Below are 17,730 nucleotides of genomic sequence, written 5' to 3'. Positions count from 1 at the left end.
TGGTAAAAACACTGGAACATGTTAAAAAGGAACGGGTAGGAAGGAGAGTCAGACAGAACAAACAGGAGAGAGCATCTGCCTGTAGCCGATCCACGCAGTGCAGCTTGGCCTAGACCCGCTGACACAATACCCCCACCCCTGCCAGCCCTCTTTAGTGGCTAGCCCAGGGCCAGGAGAGGCTGGACACAGGTGGGGAAGTCAGCTTGGGGGAAGCAGTTTGGGCCGAAAGGGTCATGGCCCTGGGAAAGGTTCAGTTCCAGCCCCACCATGTAAGTCACTAGAGGCCATTAAGTCAAGCCGAGGCTGCAGTCCACCCATGCACTAACGCCCCTGAGTCCCTGCCACAAACCAGAGCCCCCTCAGAGACAGGGAAGCCAAAAACATGTCCCTGCTGGAACCCAGGCCTCGGGGTAGACAGATCAGGTGTGGCTTTTTTTTTTTTTTTTGAGACAGAGTCTCACTCTGTTGCGCCCAGGCTGGAGTGCAGTGGCGTGATCTCAGCTCACTGCAACCTCCGCCTCCCAGGTTCAAGCCATTCTCCTGCCTCAGCCTCCCAACTAGCTGGGATTACAGGTGCATGCCACCACACCTGGCTAATTTTTGTATTTTTAGTAGACACGGGGTTTCGCCATGTTGCCCAGGCTGGTCTCAAACTCCTGACCTCAGGTGATCGCCTTTCTCGGCCTCCCAAAGTGCTGGGATTACAGGCGTGAGTCACCACACCTGGCCTCGGGTGTGGCTTTCAACCTGGGGGCCTGACCGGGCATGAGAGTCCTACATGGGACTGTCCTGCTGTTTTCTCACCTGCACAAGGTGGCCGACAATACCTGCCCACAGAAAGGAGCAACTAGTGGGTGGCCTGGCATCCAGTTGGTGCTTAATAATGGCAGCTCTTATGACTGTGGAAGGCAACAGCTCCTGTGTGCAAGGAACTTGTGTGTCTTGTAGAATCAGGGCCACACAGCCATGCAGGAGAGGCTGGAGCAGCTAGAGAGGGACAACGTCATCATCAATCTGACTTTACTTACTGAAAATGTGACAAAAGCACAAGGTATTCATGATTTGAAATTTTTATTTTCTGAAATGAAACCATTGTACATTGTACAAACCATATCTACTGATGGAATAAATAAGTGAAAAATTATACTGCTGTACAACACACCAAAAAAAAAAAAAAAAGTCTTGAGAGGGGGAAAAAAATTAGGTAACGGTGAAAAAAGGTCTTTATGCCTCTAACCAGGTTCTCGGCAATAATGAACATTCCAAACCATGACACTGTTTGCTAATGGGAGGTCACCACCCTAGAGGAATCGGTCCACAGCCTTCCGGGTTGTAGGTGTAAGTGCCAGCACTTTGTGGAATGTGTAGCCGCAGCTTCCCCGACTTTAAGTTTTGGGGGAAATTAGGTTTGCCCTGGGAGCCCTTGAGGCCACGGGGCCTGATGTCCACGGAAGGCTTTTGCTCGGGATCCCCCGCCCCCTGGCTCGAAGCTGAAAGGTCTTAGATTCTGTGGTGGGGGGAGGGCGAGGGGCGCAGGGTGGGTGGGGGGCAGCAGCTCAGAGGAGCAACTGCGCCAGGGAAGGAAGCACATCGGATTTTTGCAGTCTCGTCATTCTGCGTGGAAGGCCTTCTTGGCCAGCGTGGAGTGCAGGGCTGCTGGCGCTTTGCCTGGCATGGCCGTGGTGGGGCCCAGCTGGTCCCAATCGCCGGCCCATTCCTACCTTCAGGCACTTCAGAGAAATACTAGTGACAGCCTCGGTATGGTGGACGTCGTCTTAGTCCTCACCTGCGCCAACTCCCCTTGCCTATCCAGAGAGGCTGCTGCCAACGGCAGGGCCACCTACGCCTCTCTGTTTCTGTAGATGTGTGTTTCATTCTCCTTCAGCTGTCTTGGTTGTAGCCTCTCGTTTCCCAAAAAAGAAAAGGAAATAAATATCCAAATTCATCTCTCACCAAAATGGAGTTTTGCTGCAAAGAAAAATGTGACTCTAACTCTACGGGATCTGGAGGTAACGCCGCCTTGAGATGCGTGGAGAGGAACCGCATCAGGTAGGTTCTGCGCCAGGATACAGGACACAGTTCTCAACAAAACTGACTGCCTAAGGGGCAAAATTGATAAGTACAAGGATTTTTTTTTTTTAAGACAGAAACCTTTCGGCATTGCTAACTTCAACATTAAGATTTTCAAAGTTTTTTTTTTTTTTTTTTTTCCCTTATTTCAGGAGACATTTTGCATGAGGTATTTGAAATTCAGGAACATTTTGATTCTTCTTGAAGTGCAGGAAATAGACAGGATCCCTTGAAAAAAAAATAAGAGCCTCACCCTCAGAAACTCTTAAAAAATGGAATCCAGCAGACACTTCCCGTGATGGTCAGGAGAAAGATCCACATGTCAAAGGTGGTACCTGAATATGCACCAATTAGCCCCAAAAAACAACAAAACCCGCAACCCCCACCCCCCCGGTAACACACAACTCAAAGGGAGTCAGAACTCCAGTGCAGTAAAGAAAGCTTAGGAAAAGGTTTAAGGTCTGAGGAGTTCATATATTAATTAAGAGCAAACCAGGCCTCAGAACCAAACAATTAGGCAGTTCGTCCAAGGGGGCGTCTCCGTTCAGTGAGAGGAAGCTGTTCCAGCGCAGGTGCGGGATGGGAGGGAGGGGAGATTGCGTCTCTCCTTTCTGGAGGGTGTGCAAATCTTTCCAATTCCTCGACGTCTTGTTTGTGGCCTTCGAGGCCCAGCCATCAAGGCCCGCTCCCTGGTGGGGACAGACGGCATGTTCCGGGGATGAGACACGGTCCAGCTGTTGGCTCTGAGAGTCAGAACAGCCTGTGAATAGGAAAGCACATGGATTCTGACCGCTGCGATCCTGCCTCTCTGGGGCACCAGCTGGGGCGTCGCGGGAGGCAAAGGGCAGCAGGTGACTGTGGATTTGAAATCCAAGCGACGTCCTATGAGAGAAAGTTCAGCACCAGCTAATCCTGCCGCCGGCTCCCAGCCTCCCCGGCCCACTCAGTACCTTAAGGAGACAGCCTTGCAGTCAGCCAGAGAAGCCATTTCGTATTCGGAGGTCTGGGAGAAAGCAGTAATGGGGGTGGTGGTGGTGGTGGTGCGGGGGGCAATAGAGAGGAAGTGCCAGAAAATTCCAAGGGCTTTGCATGTCCATCTGGGCCATGGTGGGCTTGGAGACGCCCAGTCCTGAACGCCCCAAGGAGGGGACAGCACAGTGAGTGCCCAGCCTGATGCAAGGAGCCGAGCCCTTGGGGACTATGCCCCAACACCTGCGTGTCCTTGGGCCCTGGTGCCTGGTACTTGGGGCATGCCTAAGGTCCCCCTGCACCTGCAAACCAGGTGGGCTAAGGAGCTCCTCCGCTCCACCCTGCCTGCTCCGATGAAGTCCTGGGGCAGGGAGGAGAGCGGTGAGTAGGGTGGCAGCTGCCGCCCGAACCAAACCAAGAGGGCACTTTGCAGAGGGGGATGCAAGAACCACCAGGATACATGCCAGAGGTCACCTCAAGGGCACAAGGCACAAAAAAAGAAAGCGGAAGGAATCGGTTGAACAGTGAAAAGCCCCGCCGAAAAGCGTTCCTGATCAGTACCACCCTCCAATAGCTTATATCGTTACATAGAGAAGTGGGGAAAAAAATACAGCAGCAACACAAATGGAATCCTGGCTTCCGAGACAGTGTGCAGACACTCCTGAGCTGTCAGCCCCACCTGCCTCCCCAAGGACAGTCCCTTAAAGGTTTGAGTGTTTTGCTTCACAGCAGAGTTCTTCAGTGTCTGAGAAGTGACGCCGTTCTGGGTCTTCTTGGATTTGCACTTGGTAAACTTGAAACGTTAGTAGTTCTGTTCGCACCCAAGAGGAATCGCTGGGGCAAAGTTGCTCTAGAATTAATTGCTGATGTACCTTCCATGGAACATGGATCGGAGGCTTTAAAGCATCGTCTACATCTCTTCGGAGTTTTGTTGAGAGGCCTCCAGTTTCATCTTTTTAGAGGGTGGCACTCCTTCCAAATCCTTGGGGAGAGAAGTAAAGGGGAACACAGGTTAATAGGCCAGGAGGGCAAGTTAGGCTGGGCGGGAGGCCGAAGGTCGGCCCGGGAAGGAACCGAGGGAGAGCGGCTTTGTGGTTCCGGACCCGAGGCCCAAGCATGGACTCCAGAGAGTTCGAGGACCTATGGAGACCCTCACACCCGAACTCTTCCTGGAGCTATAGAGCACGGTGTCCCCTGGCCCCTGCCTGGCCCTATCACATGCCAATGGCCGGTAACTCAGGAGGTTTCCTACACCACTGCCTTGGACCCTAGGCTCTCCCCACTCATTCAGACTGGACCAGGAGTTGCTATTATCAATCTTCCCATCTGTGATTAATTGCTAGGGTGATTACTTGTAATTATTGTTTCAAGTTCACCTTTCCAAGTTATTTTTTTTATTATTGAGACTGAGTCTCACTCTGTCGCCAGGCTGGAGTGCAGTGGCGCAATCTCGGCTCACTGCAACCTCCGCCTCCTGGGTTCAAGTGATTCTCCTGCCTCCCAAGTAGCTGGGATTACAGGCACGCGCCACCACCCAAGGCTAATTTTTGTATTTTTAGTAGAGACGGGGTTTCACCATGTTGGCCAGACTGGTCTCAAACTCCTGACCTCAGGTGATCCGCCCGCCTCAGCCTCCCTGAGTGCTGGGATTACAGGCATGAGCCACTGCGCCAGCTTTTTTTTTTTTTTTTTTTGAGACGGAGTCTCGCTCTGTCGCCCAGGCTAGAGTGCAGTGGCCGGATCTTCAGCTCACTGCAAGCTCCGCCTCCCGGGTTTACGCCATTCTCCTGCCTCAGCCTCCCGAGTAGCTGGGACTACGGGCGCCCGCCACCTCGCCCAGCTAGTTTTTTGTATTTTTTAGTAGAGACGGGGTTTCACCGCATTAGTCAGGATGGTCTCGATCTCCTGACCTCGTGATCCACCCGTCTCGGCCTCCCAAAGTGCTGGGATTACAGGCTTGAGCCACCGCGCCCGGCCGCGCCAGCTTTTACAAGTTCTTTTTACAATTTTTTTTAGAGATAGAGTCTTGCTTTGTTGCTCAGGCTGGGGTGTAGTGATCATCATAGCTCACTGCAGCCTCGACTTCCTGGGCTCAAAGGATCCTCCTGCCTCAGTCTCCTGAGTAGCTGGGACTACATGCATGTGCCATCATGCCCAGCTAATTTCTTTTTTTTTTTTTTTTTGAGACGGAGTCTGGCTCTGTCTCCCAGGCTGGAGTGCAGTGGCCAGATCTCGGCTCACTGCAAGCTCCGCCTCCCGGGTTTACGCCATTCTCCTGCCTCAGCCTCCCGAGTAGCTGGGACTACAGGCGCCTGCCACCTCGTCCGGCTAGTTTTTTGTATTTTTTTAGTAGAGACGGGGTTTCACCGTGTTAGCCAGGATGGTCTCGATCTCCTGACCTCGTGATCCGCCCGTCTCGGCCTCCCAAAGTGCTGGGATTACAGGCTTGAGCCACCGTGCCTGGCCGCTAATTTCTTTAAAAAAGTTTTTTGTAGAGATGAGGTCTTGCTATGCTGCCCAGGCTGGTCTCGAAATCCCAGGCTCGAGTGATCCTCCTGCCTCAGCCTCCCAAACTGGTCGGATTACAGGTGTGAGCCATGATGCCTGGCAATCTCTCCAAGTTCTAAGGCCATCTCCCAGAGGCCCAGACCGACTTTGCCATGTAGACTCCTGCTCCTCCAGGGCTGGGCACAGTGCCTGGTCTGAGCTGGACTCTCAGCATTTCCTGGGTATACATACGTGTGTGTGTGTTATTCTGGGGGAAAGGGTCTGTAGTTGTCACGGAATTCCCAAGAAACCCAGGACCCCAGAAAAGGTTTAAAACTCACTCATCCATCACATAATTGTCTTGGGCATCTCAAACCTAACCTGTCACCTGAGACCAAACTCCAGACTGCAGCTGTCCTAACTGGTGCTCCCCATCAGCCTGGGAGAAAGCCCCAGGCCGGGATAGCCCCCTGAAGCCCCATCTCCGCCTGCACACCTCCCCCTCACCTCTGGCCTTGCTGATGGAGTGCCTTCCTTGTGGCCAAGAACATGGCCCCAGCAACCTTCCTCCGATAGAAACCACACACAAAATACAAAGCATTCCGCAACTTTCCTACTGACTTCTGAACAAACGCAGTTCCTCACCAGGACTGAGAAGGCCCTAGTGACCAGCCTGGTGCCCACTTCGTCCCTCATCAGGCTATTCTCTTCCTCACCCATGAGGTTCTGGCCTCCCCGGCCACCTGGCCTCTCTTTCGTTCTTCAAGCTGGCTCCTGTCTTAAGGTCTGTGCACCTTGGTCTGCCCCTGCCTGGAGAGCCCGCCGTCCCAGCCTGGGCCCCCTTCATGTCCGGCTCACAGCCAGCCCCTCCCTGCTGACGCCAGCCACAACACCCTCTACCCATGGCCTGTTCTGCTGCTGCTGCTGCTTGTTTTTTTGACATGGAGTCTCGCTTTGTCGCCCAGGCTGGAGTGCAGCGGCCGGATCTCGGCTCACTGCAAGCTCCGCCTCCTGGGTTTAAGCCATTCTCCTGCCTCAGCCTCCTGAGTAGCTGCGACTACAGGCGCCCCCCATCACGCCAGGCTGATTTTTTGTATTTTTAGTAGAGACGGGGTTTCACCGCGTTAGCCAGGATGGTCACTATCTCCTGACCTTGCAATCCACCCGCCTTGGCCTCCCAAAGAGCTGGGATTACTGGCGTGAGCCGCCGCGCCCGGCCTTTGTTTCTGTTTAGGATCTCACTCTATTGCCCAGGCCGGAGTGCAGTGGCTCAATCATGGTTCACTACAGCCTCAACTTCCTGGGCTCGTGATCCTCCCACCTCAGCCTCCTGAGTAGCTGGGACTACAGGCACCCGCCACCATGCTGGGCTGATTTTTTGTATTTTTAGTAGAGACGGGGTTTCACCATGTTAGCCAGGATGGTCTCGATCTCCCGACCTCGCAATCCACCCGCCTCGGCCTCCCAAAGTGCTGGGATTACCGGCGTGAGCCGCCGCGCCCAGCCAGCCTGTTCTGCTTCTTCACATCACCCTGTTTCTCTCTCACGGCACTTAGTGGGACTCCGTGACCTGCTTATATCTGCTTATCCTGGGCCCGTTGTCAGCCTCACCGTGGCAGGGAGGGACTAGGTATAGCCCCTGGTCCATGGTGGGTTCTCAGAGATCAATGTTGCAGAGAGGCCTCAAGTAGGACGTGTGATGGACTTGCAGAGATGGTGACATGAGCCCCTTCTGGGGAACCCTGGGAGCAGGGATCGCAGGGAGTCAGGAAGGCTGCCTTGCTGTCCTCTCTGTCCTTTTTTCTGTTTTTGTTTTTTTTTTAGACAGGGTCTTGCTGTCACCCAGGCTGGAGGGCAGTTGTATGATCAGAGCTCACTGCAGCCTTGAACTCTCAGGCTCAAGTGATCCGCCCGCCTCAGCCTCCAGAGTAGCTGGGACTATAGGTGCGCACCACCCACGCCTGGTTAATTTTGTTTTTCTTTTTTTGGAGAGACGGGGGTCTTGCTATGTTGCGCATGCTGGTCTTGAACTCCTGGCCTCAAGTGATCCACCTGCCTCAGCCTCCCAAAGTGCTGGGCTTACAAATGTGAGCCACTGCACCCTGCCAAAAATGTGTCGCTTGAAATGTCAGGCTGTCTGCTTTACTGGAGTATATCCCCATGTCACTCACACCTAGCTCCATGGACAGTATGTGTGTCAGTGTGCCTGTGACAATGGTGGAAGAGGCCCAATTTTAGGTCTGGGTCTCCTGGAAGCAAGAGTGGGGGTAGTGGGGGCGATGTGAGAATGGTCCCCCAAATACCAGTACCTGGTATTTCCAGGTACTGCCGGGGGAGCACTGCATACTCTCAGGGTATGGATCAAAGTTTCAAGCTGAGCTTTTCTTCTCTGAGCTCAAGAGGCCCAGAGATCCCAGCCAACAACCTTGGTCTTAATATAAATCACCAGGCTTTGGTTTCTACTGTTTTTAACCAGATGGGCTCATGCTATGCCTGCTGGATCTGCAGCTTGCTTTTCTCACTGCACACTGCAGGAATGTTTATCAGAACCTGGAAGGCCCAACCATGCTCTTCGAAACGGCTGAACCCTAGTCTGTCTCAGACAAGACCCGATTTCCCTAAGCAGCCCCTTTGTGCTAGGGCATGTGGAGGGGGTTCCACAGGGGGAGTTCCTGGAACAGGAGCTGCCGATCAAAGGGTTTAAAGATTTTGAAGTTGCTGGGCGTGGTGGCTGACGCCTGTAATCCCAGCACTTTGGGAGGCTGAGGGGGTGGATCATTTGAGGTCAGGAATTTGAGACCAGCCTGGCCAACATGGTGAAACCCATCTCTACTAAAAATACAAAATCAGCTGGGCATAGTGGTAGGCACCTGTAATCCCAGCTACTTGGGAGGCTGAGGCAGGAGAATTGCTTGAACCCAGGAGGTGGAGGTCGGAGTCGGCCGAGATCATGCCACTGCATTCCAGCCTGGGTGACAGAGTGAGACTCTGTCTCGAAGGAAAAAAAAAGAGTCTAGATTTACAGTGAAAAATCCTAATAATGGTCATGGCCAATAACAATTCTGCATCTCGTGTCTACTCCATGCTAAGTTTTACCTATGTTCTCCCATCGAATCCTCACGGTGGCCCTAAGACAGTTCTGTGATCCCATTTTGGGAGCTGGGATTAAAACTTGGGCCCGACTCTGGGAGGTTTGCTCCTAACCACCAAGCCCCACTGCACCTGTGCTGAGTCATTCAGACCAGATTCCAACACAGAGTGATGCCCTGGAGAGGGGCCCACGCAGTGCAAGTGGGGTCGGCGGCACCACTCCATAGGAGGCTCCACCACTTAGGTTTCTGAAGTCTTGTCTTCCCAGCTCTAAAGCTCACCTATCTGCGGATCACTGAGATGAGGCAATGCTTTTGTGAACCCGAACAGACAAAACGCAGCAGCTGAGGCTGGGTTCAAGTCCCTTCATCCTCCTCCGACCCAGAGGCTCCTTGAGGGCAGAGACCACAAGTCTCATTATCCTTTGGCCCCAGAGCCCAAGGCAGAGCCCAGGACTGTGTTCATGGACATCGCCTGATGGACAAATGACAGTTCCAACGGTCCAACGACAAAACAACAAAACACAATGACGAAACACCTTTCAACGTACCCCCAACAACCCAATGGGCTCCCGGCCGATCTGGCTGCCCCTCTGAGACCTCGAGCGAGGTACCTGAGAGATTGCAGACGACTCTGCGGCCAGACCCGAGTCTCCAGACGGCTGCCGATCTACTTTCTCTGAGCTGTTCATCGAATGTTCCATCGAGGACTGTGAGTTCTGCTCATCAGAAGCGTCTGAGGGAAGAGCAAGAGGACAGGAGCTATTTTCAGACACGTGAGAGGCGGGGCCGGATGGGCCAAATACTAAAAATACCTTGAATCGCGTAGTTTTGGGGCCAGGGGTCTTTGAAGGCTACAATGAGCTGGAGGGCTGGAGGGCTGGAGGGCTGGAGGGCTGGGGAATCTCCTGTCGATTTTTCAGTGGCGCTGTTTCCAGCAGCCAAGCCACACACGGACCCTGGTGTCTGCAACCCTCTCCTGCACACTTAGCTGCTGAGGGCCCTGGGAGGCGACGGGAGGAGGCTGCAGTCTCCGTGCTGTGTGCACCCCCAGCACCCCCTGGCGGCCGCAATGCGCACCAACAAGCATGGCTGTCAATTCCTCTCTCCCTCAGCCAAGGTGGCTTCGTCCTCCTCCTTTAAAGAGCCTGCCCTCTCCTCCTGGGGAACATCAGAGGTAACTAACCTTTTGTAAACATTTCTCTTAATAATATGGGTATTTGGCCAGGTACAGTGGCTCACACCTGTAATCCCACACTTTGGGAGGCTGAGGTGGGCGGATCAGGAGGTCAGGCGATGGAGACCATCCTGGCTAACACAGTGAAACTCCATCTCTACTAAAGATACAAAAAATTAGCCGGGCGAGGTGGCAGGTGCCTGTAGTCCCAGCTACTTGGGAGGCTGAGGCAAGAGAATGGCGAGGACCCGGGATCGCGCCACTGCACTCCAGCCTGGGGGACCCAGCGAGACTCTGTCTCAAAATAATAATAATAATAGTAATAATAATAATAATAATAGTATGGGTATTTTTCCGATTGCCAGAGCAATGACTGATCATTGCAGGAAACAGAAAATACAGAAAAAAAAAAATAAAGTTAAAAATCACCTGTCACCACCCAGGGACCACCCCACTAATGCTTTAGAGAATTAATGCCCATCTTTACAGTTTTCCCTCCCTCCATTGCATACAAATTTTCTCCTCTTCCCAAATGGGGGTCACATGGTATTTCGGAGGAGTTCTTCACGTCTTTAGAGACTCTTTAAATATCAGAGCTTACAAGATGGCTGCACACCATTCCATCAAGCAATCACCTGTAGAATGAACCCAGTTATTTGGGTGATTTCTCGTGCCTCAGTCTTCCTGCTGCTCCACCCCAACTTTCTTTAGCAGAAGGAAGGTGCAGGCTGGATGGGGCGGGGGGTGGGTGCAGTTTGGGAGGAGGCAGTGGCGGCAGTGGTTTTTCCTAAAGCTTACTGGACACAGAGCCTGACACTCATGAAGGGGCAGCAAAAATCCTACCCAAGGCCCGACACCATGGTACCCTGATGTTGAAAAGTATGCTAAACTAATCCTAGAGAATGCCTGTGCAACCAAGACTTCTTTTTTTTTTTTTTTGAGACAGAGTCTCGCTCTGTCGCCCAGGCTGGAGTGCAGTGGCCGGATCTCAGCTCACTGCAAGCTCCGCCTCCCGGGTTCACGCCATTCTCCTGCCTCAGCCTCCGAGCAGCTGGGACTACAGGCGCCCGCCACCTCGCCCGGCTAGTTTTTTGTATTTTTTAGTAGAGACGGGGTTTCACCGTGTTAGCAAGGATGGTCTGGATCTCCTGACCTCGTGATCCGCCCGTCTCGGCCTCCCAAAGTGCTGGGATTACAGGCTTGAGCCACCGCGCCCGGCCGCAACCAAGACTTCTTTACTGGGGTTTCTGAGGCAGAGGAATAAAAGGGGAAAATAACCCACACTTCAGTTTAAAAGCAAGCAGGCAAGATGGGAAGAAGAAGATAGTACAGGGCCCGGGGCACGGAGGATGGGGGAACGGAACAGCAAGACCCTCCTTCCCAGGGAGGCTGAGCAGGGTTGACACTTACTCCTCAGACTAGGAGCCCTGACCAGGCGCAGTGGATCAGGCGTGTAATCCCACCATTTTGAGAGGCCAAGGCAGGCAGATCACTGGAGGTCAGAAGTTCAAGACCAGCCTGGACAACATGGTGAAACCCCATCTCTACTAAAAATACAAAAATTAGCCAGGCGTGGTGGTACATGCCTGTAATCCCAGTTACTCAGAGGCTGAGGCAGGAGAATGGCTTGAACCTGGGAGGTGGAGGTTGCAGTGAACCGAGATCACGCCACTGCCCTCCAGCCTGGGCGACAGAGTAAGACTGTCTCAAAAAATGACAACAACAACAACAACAACAACAAAAACAGGCTGGGCGCGGTGGCTCACACCTGTAATCCCAGCACTTTGGGAGGCTGAGGTGGGCGGATCACCTGAGGTCAGGAGTTTGAGACCAGCCTGGCCAACATGGCAAAACCCCCTCTCTACTAAAAAAATACAAAAATTAGCCAGATGTGGTGGCATGCGCCTGTAGTCCCAGCTACTTGGGAGGCCAAGGCAGGAGAATCCCATAAACCCAGGAGGCAGAGGTTGCAGTGAGTTAAGATCATGCCACTGCATTCCAGCCTGGGGGACAAAGTAAGACTCTGTCTCCAAAACAAAACAAAACACAAACCACAAAAAACAAAACAACAACAACAAAAAAAGAAAGAAAGCATCATGCTGAGTGAGAAGAAGTCACACACAAAAGGTCATAGAGTATATGATTCCATTTATATGAAAAGTCCAGAATAGACGAACCCATGAAGACAGAAAGTTTTGTGGTTGCCTGGGGTGGGGACCCACCGTCGCGGGGGAAGGGAGAAGTGGAGAATGATTGCTGCTGGGTGCAAGATTTCTTTTTGGGGTGATTAAAACATTTTGGAACCAGAGAGAAGTGGTGGTTGCACAACCTTGTGAGTGTACTGTCAGTGAATTATTCACTTAACATGGTTAATTTTATGTGAATTTCTTTTTTTTTTTTTTTTGAGACGGAGTCTCGCGCTGTGTCACCCAGGCTGGAGTGCAGTGGCGCGATCTCGGCTCACTGCAAGCTCCGCCTCCCAGGTTCACGCCATTCTCCTGCCTCAGCCTCCGAGTAGCTGGGACTACAGGCGCCCGCCACCACGCCCGGCTAGTTTTTTGTATTTTTAGTAGAGACGGGGTTTCACCATGTTAGCCAGGATGGTCTTGATCTCCTGACCTCGTGATCCACCCGCCTCGGCCTCCCAAAGTGCTGGGATTACAGGCTTGAGCCACCGCGCCCGGCCTAATTTTATGTGAATTTCATCTCAATAAAAAGAAAAATCAGCCAGGTGTAGTGGCTCACACCTGTAATCCCAACACTTTGGAAGACCAAGGCAGGAAGATCGCTTGAGCTCAGGAGTTTGTGACTAGCCTGGGAAATATAGTGAAATCTCATCTCTAGTTTATTTATTTATTTTTTAAAAGAAAGGGGCCAGGCCAGGCATGGTGGCTCACGCCTGTAATCCCAGTACTTTGGGAGACCAAGGCAGGCAGATCACTTGAGGTCAGGAGTTCGAGACCAGCCTGGCCAACATGGTGAAACCCTGCCTCTACTAAAAATACAAAAAGTAGCTGGGTGTGGTGGCGGGTGCCTGTAATCTCAACTACTCGGGTGGCTGAGGCAGGAGAATCACTTGAACCCAGGAGGCAGAGGTTGCAGTGAGCCGAAAATCGCACCACTGCACTCCAGCCTGGGTGACAGAGTGAGACTTTGTCTCAAAAGAAAAAAAAAAAGAGAGAGAGAGAGAAATCATGTTAATGTTACACTCTATTTCATAATACATGTTTGCTTTAACATAAACATTAAGTTTTTACCGACCTAGGAAAGTTGCCCATCTGTGGCTTTGCATCTCTGACCACAGCTCCTTTTCTGCCCAGCACAGCAGGCTCTGCAGAGTGGTGGGGGAGGTGGGTGCCCCAGATGTAGGCTTAGAAATCATGAAGGTGGGCCGGGCGCGGTGGCTCAAGCCTGTAATCCCAGCACTTTGGGAGGCCGAGACGGGCGGATCACGAGGTCAGGAGATCGAGACCATCCTGGCTAACACGGTGAAACCCCGTCTCTACTAAAAAATACAAAAAACTAGCCGGGCGAGGTGGCGGGCGCCTGTAGTCCCAGCTACTCGGGAGGCTGAGGCAGGAGAATGGCGTAAACCCGGGAGGCGGAGCTTGCAGTGAGCCGAGATCGCGCCACTGCACTCCAGCCTGGGTGACAGAGCCAGACTCCGTCTCAAAAAAAAAAAAAAAAAAAAAAAAGAAATCATGAAGGTGGCCAGTTGCCCAGAGACTCACGCTGACCCATGCTGGGCAGAGAGGTGCCCGGCAGAGGCCTCCCCTGAGAGCCAGACCCTAGAGCTTGGTGAGAACCGGCCTTGGAACCCACAGAGCATTCAGGAGCTCAGGGCGGCAGCCGATTCTCTGGGAGCCGCGGTGCTGGAACTCACCCAGGGAAAATTATTTTCCTGGGGTCTAAATTTAGTCCAGGGAGCTTGGACAGGAATTATGTCATTCCCTGAACTCACATAGCAGTAAACAAGTTCAAAGCAAGGTCAACAGCTGGTGGCCAACCTGCCCCGTCCCGGCAGAGAAGCACGCACCCACCTGGGAAGGCCACACGGGTCTGTCCTTGTGTCCTTCCCATGGGCAGCTCGGGCAGTGGGCAGGTGGAGCCTGGCTGAGCAGTGCAGGGCAGCCGTGCAGGCCCGGGGGGCCTAGGGTGGCCAGAGAGGGCCCTGGTGTGGCTCCCACCTGGGTCCCACCAATTTAGCATCTGGTGGTGGCAGCGAGAAAGTAGCAACTAACTGGACACACTAACTCGAAACAGAATTCCTGCTGCAGAGCTCAAATCTGGCTTCTAGAGCAAAGGAGACACACACTCCAACATGGGAGAAACAAGGCCATGGCCAGAAAAAAACAGGATGGGAAAGAAGGAGGAACACAGCTGCAGATGAAGCCCACGTCGGTCCTTGGGACCCCCGCAATCACTCCCCCAACAGAAGGGCGGACAAGGCAACCCCGCAGCTACCAGACCCTCCTCCTAAGCCCCAGCTCCGGGCTGAGCACTTTGCTGGTGTTCTCGCCCTCTTCACTCCCGGCGAGGGAGGCGGCTCCTGCTCATCCCATTTTATTTTATTTTGAGACAGGGTCTCGCTCTGTCGCCCAGGCTGGAATGAGCGCTACCATGGCTCACTGCAGCCTCCACCTCCCAGGCTCAAGTGATACTCCCATCTCAGCCTCCCGAGCGGCTGGTTGTCCCATTTTACAAACAAGGAAGTAGGAGGGTGTGTGGGGGTGATGTTGCCTGCCCAAGGCCATACAGCTGGTGAGTGTCCACCTGGATGTGACCACAGCCCCCATCTCTCCCAGCGCTATGGCAAAGCCGCTAGGGCACTGGCTCTCAGCAGGGGTGACTCCCCCTGCCCCGGGGACATTGGTTAACAACTGGAAACATTTTGGCGGAGGCCAGGGAGGCTGCTCAATGTCCCACAATGCACAGAATGGCCCCCCACGTAAAGACGGATCCAAGACTGGACGCGGTGGCTCACGCCTGTAATTCAAACACTTCGGGAGGCTGAGGTGGGCGGATCACCTGGGGTCAGGAGTTTGAGACCAGCCTGGGCAACATGGTAAAACCCTGTCTCCGCTAAAAATACAAAAATTAGCCAGGTGTGATGGCAAACGCACGCCTATAGTCCCAGCTACTCAGAAGGCTGAGACAGGAGAATCGCTTGAACCTGGGAGGCGGAGGTTGCAGCGAGCCCTGCAGACTGCGTCACTGCACTCCAGCCTGGGTGACAGAGCAAGACTCCGTCTCAAAAAAAAAAAAAAGAAAGAAAAAACAAGAATGATTTGGCCCCAAATGCCAGGGTTGCCAAGCCTAAGAGCCCCTGCACTAGTGGCGTCATTCTACCCACGACTTCTTGGGAGGAAAGCCAGGCAGAACCTGTGACATTCTGGACATTCTGAGTGCATGCAGCCTCTGCCTAAACGGTTCCACTTCCAGGGACGTAGCCTGCAGAGCCACCTGCACCTGGGCAAAGATGCAGAGAGATGAGGGTACCAGACTCCCCGCAGGACTGCATGTGCAAAACAAAAGACGGGAACACCTAAGTGACCATCACTAAGGGACTATTCAAATAAATTATGGCACAGTCACAGACTTGACGGGAACCATTATAGTTGATACGGAGAATGGCATGAACCTGCAATCTCTGCCTTCTGGGTTCAAGCTATTCTCCTGTCTCAGCCTCCCAAGAAACTGGGATTACAAGTGAGCACCACCACGCCAGGCTATGTTTTGTATTTTTAGTAGAAATGGGGTTTCACCATGTTGGCCGGGCTGGTCTCAAACTCCCGAACCTCAGGTAATCCACCCACCTCAGCCTCCCAAAGCGCTGGGAACACAAGCGTGAGCCACCGTGCCCCGCCGCCAGCATATTTGAAGAGCCAGTTGCTCACCCCATTGAGTGAGGGAGGCTTCCAAATTCCTGTTATTTCCAGCTTTCCTTCCCAACACTCCCTATTTTGAGCTCTGTGGTCTTGCCACACCACAGTTTCTTACTTTCTTCTTCTTCTTCTTTTTTTTTTTAAGACCGGGTCGTGCTCTGTCATCCAGGCTGGAGTGCAGTGGGACAATCATGCTCACTGCAACCTCCACCTCCTGGGCTCAAGCAATCCTCCCACCTTAGCATTCTGAGCAGCTGGGACTATAGGCGCATGCCCCCACACCCCACTAATTTTTGTGTATATATATATATGTGTGTGTGTATGTGTGTGTGTGTATATATATATATATATAAAAGACGTTTCACTCTTGTTGCCCAGGCTGGAGTGCAGTGGCGTGATCTTGGCTCACTGCAACCTCCACCTCCTGGGTTCAAGCAATTCTCCTGCCTCAGTCTCCCGAGTAGCTGGGATTATAGGCACTTGCCACCACACCCAGCTAATTTTTTATATTTTTAGTAGAGACGGGGTTTCGCCTTGTTGGGCAGGCTGGTCTCGAACTCCTGACCTCAGGTGATCCACCCACCTCAGCCTCCCAAAGTGCTGGGATTACAGGTGTGAGCCACTTCCCCCTGCCTAATTTTTGTGTTTTTTTGTAGAGATGGAATTTCACCATGTTGCCCAGGCTGGTCTCAAACTCCTGGGCTCAAGTGATCCTTGCCTCAGCCTCCCAAGTAGCTGGGACCACAGGCATTACCACCACGTCCAGCTAATTGTTTAATTTTTTGTAGAGACAGGGTTTCACCATGTTGCTCAGGCTGGTCTCGAACTCCTGAGCTCAAGAGATTCACCCACCTTGACCTCCCAAAGTGCTGGGATTACAGGCATGAGCCACGTGCCCAGCCAGCCTGCCTCCTTTCTAATACCAGGTCAAGACAGCAATTCAATTCCTCCAGCAAGCCTTTCTGGTGGCCCTCCAAATCCCTTTTTTACTGTGTCCATCACAGCAGTGACTATGAACTCAAAAGCCCCATCAGGGGCCAGGCAATACCACAAATGAGTCAAGTGGGCTGTTTGATTCAGACATAGATAAGCTTCACAAATAAAATGTTAAGAAATACTCTCTTCAAATATACACTTTCCCAGTTTTCCTAAAAAGAAAAAATAGCCTTCTCAGGCTAGGCGTGGTGGCCCACACCTATAATCCCAGTACTTTGGGAGGCCGAGGCAGGCGGATCACCTGAGGTCGGGAGTTCGAGACCAGCCTGACCAACATGGAGAAACCCCGTCTCTACTAAAAATACAAAATTAGTTGGGCATGGTGGCGCATGCCTGTAATCCCAGCTACTCAAGAGGCTGAGGCAGGAGAATCGCTTGAACATAGGAGGTGGAGGTTGTGGTGAACCAAGATTGCACCATTGCACTCCAGCCTGGGCAACAAGAACGAAACTCCATCTAAAAAAAAAAAAAAAAAAAAAAAAGGCCTCCCCGGTCTTTTTCTTTTTTCTTTTCCACTTTCTACCTCCACTTTTGATAGAGAAATAGCTTCAAGAAACATCTTGGCTAGGTGTGGTGGCTCACATCTGTAATCTCAGCACTTTGGGAGGCCAAAGTGGGAGGATCACTGGAGCCCGGAAGTTCAAGACCAGCCCAGGCAACATAGCAACACCCCATCTGGACAAAAAAAACTATAAAAATTACCAGGGCCTGGTGGTGCACGTCTGTAGTCCCAGTTACTTGGGAGACAGACAGGAGGATCACCTGAGCCCAAAAGTTCAAGGCTGCAATGAGTTGAGATTGTACCACTGCACTCCAGCTTGGGCAACAGAGTGAGACCCCATTTCAAACAAACAAAAACCAAGAAATAGGCCAGGTGTGGTGGTTCACATCTGTAATCCCAGCAGTTTGGGAGGCCGAGGCGGGTGGATCACGAGGTCAGGAGATTTGAGACTAGCCTGGCCAACATGGTGAAACCCCATCTCTACTAAAAGTAGAAAAATTAGCCAGGTGTGGTGGTGGACACCTGTAATCCCAGCTACTCAGGAGGCTGAGGCAG

At 52.5% G+C, this 17,730-nt stretch overlaps 1 protein-coding gene across 5 annotated transcripts in view; it reads right to left on the bottom strand.

Annotated features, from left to right (window-relative positions):
- Nucleotides 1–2,259: 2,259 nt before the first annotated feature.
- Nucleotides 2,260–17,730, bottom strand: part of BCL7A (BAF chromatin remodeling complex subunit BCL7A) — a 41,387-nt gene continuing 25,916 nt past the window's right edge. Inside the window, exons 5-7 of one of the 5 annotated variants that reach the window (XM_077955565.1) lie at nt 9,167–9,351; nt 3,912–4,021; nt 2,260–2,830 (exon numbers count right to left, since the gene is read on the bottom strand). In XM_077955565.1, the coding sequence (XP_077811691.1) occupies nt 3,950–4,021; nt 9,167–9,351 (257 nt within the window). In that variant the 3' untranslated portion in view covers nt 2,260–2,830; nt 3,912–3,949. Of the gene's footprint in view, nt 4,022–8,897; nt 9,352–17,730 lie in introns of all 5 variants that reach the window. The other 4 variants (XM_077955566.1, XR_013401618.1, XM_028830020.2 and 1 more) reach the window with 4 other exon arrangements.

Source organism: Macaca mulatta, chromosome 11 (genome assembly GCF_049350105.2).
Source record: "Macaca mulatta isolate MMU2019108-1 chromosome 11, T2T-MMU8v2.0, whole genome shotgun sequence".
Taxonomy (NCBI): Eukaryota; Metazoa; Chordata; class Mammalia; order Primates; family Cercopithecidae; genus Macaca; species Macaca mulatta.
This window is presented reverse-complemented; position numbering and strand designations above follow the sequence as displayed.